The sequence below is a fragment of the Ornithorhynchus anatinus genome, chromosome X1, assembly GCF_004115215.2.
Source record: "Ornithorhynchus anatinus isolate Pmale09 chromosome X1, mOrnAna1.pri.v4, whole genome shotgun sequence".
Taxonomy (NCBI): domain Eukaryota; kingdom Metazoa; phylum Chordata; class Mammalia; order Monotremata; family Ornithorhynchidae; genus Ornithorhynchus; species Ornithorhynchus anatinus.
In genome coordinates, this window is record NC_041749.1 from 78,629,644 (window position 1) to 78,637,151 (window position 7,508).

Genomic DNA, 7,508 nt, shown 5'->3' on the forward strand with positions numbered 1-7,508 from the left:
CTCTCTCACATCTGTGAATATGCAAATAGTTTACTCTCTGCCATTAAGTCCACTAATGTTTTACCAGATTGGGATCCCAGGGTTCCAGGACTCTTTTGAAATTGGAAGTTTTATTTTTTTTCCTTTATGGTATTTTTTTAAGCACTTACTACGTGTCAAACACTATTCTAAGCACTTGAGTAGATACAAGTTAATCAACGTGGATATAGTCCCTTGTCCTGTATGGGGCTCACAATCGAAGTAGGAGGGAGAACGGGTATTGAATCCCCATTTTACAGTTGAGGAACCTGAGGCCCAGAGAAGTTAAGTGATTTGCCCAAGGTCACACAGCAGAGAAGTGGTGGAGTCAGGATTAGAACCCATGTCCTTCTGACTCCCAGACATGTGCTGTTTTCATAGGCCACGTGGAGTTGGATGTTTACTGTTCATATATTCTAGTTATCATGCAGCTAAACAGAAAATTGGTCTCCAAAGGCTTGAGGATTTGAATACTGAAATGTGCACTGTGTGGAGAAGGTCAGCAGGCATGGTTCACATGGTAGAAATTCTTCTCGTTTTAGGACAGTACATGTGTTCTGTCACAATGCACAGACTGACAGACAAGCAACTCAAACATCTCAGTATGAAGAAAACAGCTCTCACTGTCACAGCCTCCATCTCAGGGACCCACTTCTCTGGAGAACAGATCGGTGCAGAAGTGCCATTCAATCCTGGGTTTTACGCTGATCAGTCTGAAATCCTTTTAAGCAACCATTACCCAAGCTCGGATGTCAAAATATTCGGAGCCACGGAAATTCTTGAAAACCTTGAGGTGAGAGTGTTTCCTGCAGTGTGCTAGTTTCTGATCCTGGATCTTTTCTCACAGTCCCTATGATTTTTAAAGGAAACTTTTGATTAAAGCATACTAGTGAGGATGGGGAAAAAGAGAAATTCTTCTTTCACTACACCTTTAAATTTGAATAAAGAAGCATTCATAATAAAATCATCTGTAAACTTTAGGCCTGGACCTGTCATTCTTTTTCTGGATCCCTAACCTTTAAGCCTATATTGCTGTGCCTGCTTTCAGACAAGATGTACTTTATAAGGGGAGAGAATTTCAACGTATGTGTCACTGACATATTATTTTTAATTTCTTGGCCTATAATGGATCAGTTCTCCCCTTGCCAAAATGAAGCACTAATGAAGGAATGTAGGTGCAAAAGAAAGTGCAGGTCCCAAAATTGAATTATTATTAGTGGCATTTGGTTGGACCTGAATTATTCAGATTGCCTGCCTACCTGGTCCAAATTCCCTCAATAACCTTTACTTGACTTGGGCTGTGGAGACCTAGCCTGAGAGTAGGGTGAGTTTTTTCAGTCAGCAGATAACCAGCCTCATCTTTGTAGCTTGATGCTGGCCAAAGTCACAGTGTTATGTGATCCCTAGGTGCTCAATTCATACTGTCTTCCTTAGTTTCCTAAGCATCACTTTTCCATTTTGTGGGTCAGCAGTCAAATGCCTCCTAACAGCTGCTACTGATGCCCTCAAAAGCAAGGCACTGGAAATGCAAGGTGTCATTTTGAGGAGTTGATACATTACCTCCTATTTAAAAGCAAATTCCAGCTGGAACATGTCATTTAAGACAGAATGTGATCCAGTTGATCACTGGCTGGAGCTGTGGTTACTCTGTCTTTTTCATTTTCCCCCTTGCCCATAGCTCTGACCACAAGCAGAATTCTGAAAGTGCTGAGGCAAAGAATTAACTACCAGTGACAGAGGGTCATGACAGTCTTAGACAGCACCAGAGAAGTGCCACCTATTATTAATATGGAGGACATTTTCAATTGTGAACTGAGATTTTCATGGGTGATGTTTATTATTGATTGGGCTTTTTTTTAAACCATTCTTTATTGGAGCCCATTGATACTATTCAATCTTTTCTTTAAAGATATGTAAATACTAAGAGTGTAAAGGGCCTCCTTGGATGTGCTACTCAGCTTTCTTGCCTTTTTACTTGGGTCTGTTTAGAAAAGCTTCTGAACATTCTGGATTGGATGAAAAATGACCAAGTGTGTGGGAGAACTGTCCTTGCAGAATATGTCCCTTTTCATTATGCAGTAAATCATTTCACGCACCAGTTATGCTTAGAGCTGTGCTTCCTCTGAAGAAATCTTTGTGTTACAGGTGAAATCTGGGTCACCTATGGTGGTTGCCTTTGCCAAAGAGAAGTCCTACGGATTGCCTAGCTTTGTCACCTACACAGTCAGCATATCAGAGCCCACTGTCACCAGCCAGGGATCCCTATCCACTCTGCTAACCATCTCCAGCCCACTGACAGACCAATCCATCACTATTCCTGTCACGATGATTTATGTGGAGGAGAAACATGGACCAGGGCAGCGTAAGTTTTGCTTCTGAGGAGCCATATTGCCTTCTTGGGCTTTGGGATGCTGGGATTGAGTTGGGGGAGTAGGGAGAAGGTTTCAATCAGTGATCGTTTTCCAAGCAAAGCCAGGCACTTAGGTTATCCTGCCAGTCTAAGGCTGCGCTGAGCCATTCATTCAGAAGCTGGACAGTTTTAGAGAGTGTTCAGTTATACTCGAGGGAACTGAACACACATATATATTTCCTGAAAATCGAAACACTGTTCATTATTTTCTTACAGAGGTTGTAGAGGTTGTATCCCCATCCCGGGTCCTACTGGCAATAGCACCGATCCATTGGGAATTAATATATTCTCATCCTCCCTCTCTCTCTCTCTCCCCACCCCCCTTCTCTCCTTCCCCCTTTTTCTCTCTCCCCATTCCTCCCCTTTTTTCTTCTCCCCCCTCCTCTCTTTGTCTTCCCCCTCTTATCCTCTCTCTGTCTCTCTCTCCCTCCCTCTCTCAGCCTTGTTTGTAGTTAATCTACCCCATGTGATTAGCATTTCTGGGTTCTGGTGACAATTTATGTGGCAGCTCAATCTATTCTCAGCTATCGGTGACTAGCACATTTTGAACAATATATTGGAAAAGACCTTGGTAATCTGAGTAAATCAAGCCATTTAAATGAGGAGCATTAGTCAACCCTAAAATTAAATATCCAAAAGTATTTAAAATGAAATACAAAGAGAATGGTAAATAAGAGAGTCCTTTTCATGTAGATGAAGGAGATAGGGAACTATTTATAACACAGTACAGTAACTCTTCTTTCCATTTGATCCTACAGAAGGAACTGGTCTATTCCAACACTTCCTTGATTCCTATCAAATAATGTTCTTCACGCTTTTTGCCCTGCTGGCTGGGACAGCTGTTATGATCATAGGTAAAGGAGTAATATATTTCCCCAACTTTACATTTTGTTTCCCTACCTGACTTAAATAAGCAATTCCAACCCTGACAAGCTGTTTTATGTCTTTCAGCCTACCATGCCATTTTCTCCCCCAAGGAACGCAATCTGCATCCAGCTTTCACCCCCATAACAAGCCCCCAACAGAGTCCGAATAGTAAGTAGCTGTTCCCTGAGTTACAAATGACCAGAAGAGTTACACTGAACCTCGGAGCTGGAGTGGTGTTCTTCAGATGTGCTGGAAGCAAGAGGGATGAGCTACTTTAGTAGACTTCTGCATTCAGGGTTTAACACTTTTGAAGAATTGTACAAAACTTGAGGCTCAGTTTTGCGGTCAGCCTCATGCCTAGAGTTTCCCATGACAGCATTTCTAACTGCAAGGCAGCTGATTCAATAATAATAATGTTGGTATTTGTTAAGCGCTTACTATGTGCCGAGCACTGTTCTAAGCGCTGGGGTAGACACAGGGGAATCAGGTTGTCCCACGTGGGGCTCACAGTCTTAATCCCCATTTTACAGATGAGGGAACTGAGGCACAGAGAAGTTAAGTGACTTGCCCACAGTCACACAGCCGACAAGTGGCAGAGCTGGGATTCGAACTCATGAGCCCTGACTCCAAAGCCCGTGCTCTTTCCACTGAGCCACGCTGCTTCTCTATTCAATTCATTTCATTGTCCCTTATGGCTAGAAAGCATAATTCTTTAAATGAAGCTACCCTATTCAGATTTAACAGACCACACTTGAGCTAGTCTCACACCTCCTCTGAACTTGTTTTTTTAATGATATTTAAGTGCATACTATGTGCCGGGCACTGTAATAAGCACTGGGGTAGATACAACGTAATAAGGTTGGACACAGTCCATGCCCACCATTGGACTCACAGTCTTAGCTCTCATTTTACAGATGAGATAAGGCACAGAGAAGTTAAGTGACTTGCCCAAGGTCACACAGCAGACACGTGGCATTGTCAGGATTAGAACCCAGCTTCTCTAGACCTGTGCTCTATACACTAGGCCACGCTGCTTCTCTATCACATGGTTTACTATTGAAAAGTTCTGCAGGTGCTAAAGCAGAATGAGTAAGGTAGAGGAAATTTCAGTTACTGGACAGTTGTTTTGTGTATGGGATAAGCATCACAGCAATAAAAAAAAAAAAAAAGGACCACCACACACAGTCCAGGCAAGTGTTCTGCACAGTACAGTGTGGGTTATTTATGTACTCTAGGCTTTTGTACGTAAACCAAGCCTGGATGGTGATAACTCATTTTTATGTACGTAAGCAAAATTCCTGTGTGTACTTTATAAATGTCCCATCATTACATTAATTCATATTCCTTATGGGAAGATGTAGAAAAGTCTTCAGATTTTCATTTAACAAAATTGAACCAGATAACCTATGAAGTATCCAACTCATTAAACTTTCAACCCAGCTATTTCTTTTAGCTGGTTGCAGCGATGATAAGTTGATTTGATTTGATTTTATTGCCCCTCCTGACATTTCCTCTCTTCTCTTCTAATTACAGGTTTTGCTGTTTCATCTTCAACTTCTTTCAGCCCTCAGTCGCCCAGTAAAAGAAACAGCCCTCCTTCCAGGCTCTGGAGCCCTGATTATGCGTTACATTAGAATCTGATGAAAGGAATCAAACACAAAGAGAAATTATTTTCCGGTAAAACATCAAGTGACTTTAGTGCCTTTACTAATAATAAAATAAATGAGTTCACACTGGAGAAATTTCAGCAAGACTTGAGTCATGCCCTAGTGCTGAATCTGATGGAAGTCATTTTTTTAATATAATTTAGTGTGCGATTGGGGTTTTTCTAATGCGTAGTTTTCTTTGCAATTTTTCTGAAGTTTCTTTTAGTACTAGAAAATATATGCCTTAGTCTGCTGTTTCATGCCCAGTTGTTCAAGGGTTTCTGGATGACAGGAGTCTTTTCTCATCTGCGCTAAAATAGTTATCCCACATGCTTTAAGCAATTAGAAGCTATTTGAGAGTGATTGGTAGAGTATCTTTAAGGGGTAGGGGGTGGGGGAGTTCACATTTTCTTCTTGTGAAAAACAATTTCCCCTTAGTATGTCTTTTAAATAAGGGAAATCGTGAATGGGACAAAATGTGAAGGTCATGTGTTTCAAAAGTTTGAACTTGTCTTTTGCGTTCCAAATAATAGTATAAGGAACACTCAGGAATGTACTACACTGATTAGTACTATTAATGTTTCAGCTTTACAATGTGATTTTGGATGTTTAATTTGACAGTTAAAATTGGAAATGTTATGGAAACTGTGAAAAGAATCTCTCTGTTTTGTTGTTTCTCCTCCCTCTTCCCCTGCCCCGCAAAAAAAAATAATAATAATATTTTTGTGGCAACATTTTGGTATAGTTGCAAGCCTGCTGCCTTGTTGAAGCAATCATGTGAATATGTCAGAGAGTGAACATAGTTTACCCTCTGTAAGGGTAGGGATATTTTTGGAATTGTTAATTGTTCTGAGTGAAATATTCTTCATCCAAAACAGGAGCATTTTTAAAGGTGCTGATTTGTTCTGTTTCAGCACAATGACAAGTGCATTTCTGTTCATAGTTTTAGAAATCTACAGTACCTCAGCAGAAAATGAGCCTCAGTTCATCACCACCACGTCTAAGTCTGTGTTTAGTGTGGCGCCCATTTTCCAGTAACATGTTTCAGATAAACTCATCTGTTAGTCAACATCTCTTCAAAGGCACATACTTTCTTCAGGTGGTGTGACTGTTGAGTGGGTCAGTCTGTGAACCATTTTGAGTTCTCCCAAGGCAAAATGGCTGGCCCAGCTTTCAAGGTGACACACTGAAAAACATAATGAGAGAAATGGTAGTGGTTGTGGTTTATTCACCAGCAACAGTAGCAAAATGCCCTCCAGGAGTTTGAAAAGTTAACTCAGCTGTGGAATTAACCCTCCACTGTCTTACCAGGATCACAGTCTCAATTTGATGCCAGGGATGGGAATCTACAAATGAGGCATGGTTAATGGTTTCTAGAGTTGCAAGCAGGCGGCAAGCACCGAAAATTGAGCCAAATGATGCTTCTCTTCCAAAAGCTGATCATGTCTGTCAATTCACTGGGATCAGTAAAGTGTACTCCTCCTAAGTCTATGAGGAACATCACAAATCAGTATGCAAGATTATTGTCAGCCTCCTTAGTTCTGATTACACATGTACACAGTCTGTTGTGAAATAAAGTTGTTTTTACCTTGTGTAATTGATAACTGAAAATGCAAAATGATTTCCTCCTGTTCCTCTGGGGTTTTTTATATAATTTATTTTCTAGAGCATAAGGAAGAGAGAATTGTGCCTTGTATACTCGATTAGCTTGAAACTGACAACTTGGATGTGAATATGAGCATTTCTACCTGTTTTATTTAATAAAGCTCTATAATATTCTTTAATGTCATGTTATCACTGCTGGTTCTTTGTACACCTCAGCTCACTGATTTCCAAAGCACAGATGTTTTGCCTCTTGCCAGTCTTTCCTAGAGAGTTTAACAATTTTGCAAACCTCAAGGAAGGGGGTTGATGTTCACTGTATGGCATTAGTCACTGAAGCTTCACTGTGTGCTAATTAAGCCCATCAGAGTCAAAGCACCGTAGCCTAGTGACTCTGGGCATGGGTCTGAGAGTCTGAGGACATGGGTTCTAGTCCCAGCTCTGCCACTTGCCTGCTGTGTAACCCTGGGTAAGTCACTTAACTTCTCCATGTCTGTTTCCTCATCTGTAAAATGGGAGTTTGGTACCTGTTAGTCCTCCTTCTTAAACCATAAGTTCCTTGTGGGCAGGGAAAGTGTGTATCACCTCTGTTACGTTGTACTCTCAATCAGTCGATAGATCATATTTATTGAGCGCTTACTGTGTGCAGAACACTGTACTAGGCACTTGGGAGAATGCAATATAACAGAGTTGGTAGACACATTCTCTACCCACAAGGAGCTAACAGTCTATATGGGGAAACAGATATTCCTATAAATAAAGAAGTTACAGATACATACGTAAGTGCTGTGAAGTTGGAGGAGGGGGGATTAAAGGGTATAAGTGCAAGGGCATCAAAGAGAGTGGGAGAAGAAGAAATGAGGCTTTAGTCAGGTAAGACCTCTTGGAGCAGATGTGCTTTTAATAAGGTTTTGAAAGTGGAGAGTGATTGTTGTGTATGAAGAGGGAGGGCATTCCAGGCCAAA

The 7,508-nt window shown here is 41.1% G+C and overlaps 1 protein-coding gene across 1 annotated transcript in view; it reads left to right on the top strand.

Annotated features, from left to right (window-relative positions):
• NUP210 (nucleoporin 210) overlaps positions 1-6,725 on the top strand; it is a 153,022-nt gene extending 146,297 nt beyond the window's left edge. Inside the window, exons 36-40 of the mRNA XM_029050995.1 lie at positions 561-811; positions 2,164-2,380; positions 3,187-3,282; positions 3,380-3,463; positions 4,829-6,725. Of these exons, the coding sequence (XP_028906828.1) occupies positions 561-811; positions 2,164-2,380; positions 3,187-3,282; positions 3,380-3,463; positions 4,829-4,929 (749 nt within the window). The 3' untranslated portion in view covers positions 4,930-6,725. The remainder of the gene's footprint in view (positions 1-560; positions 812-2,163; positions 2,381-3,186; positions 3,283-3,379; positions 3,464-4,828) is intronic.
• Positions 6,726-7,508: the final 783 nt, after the last annotated feature.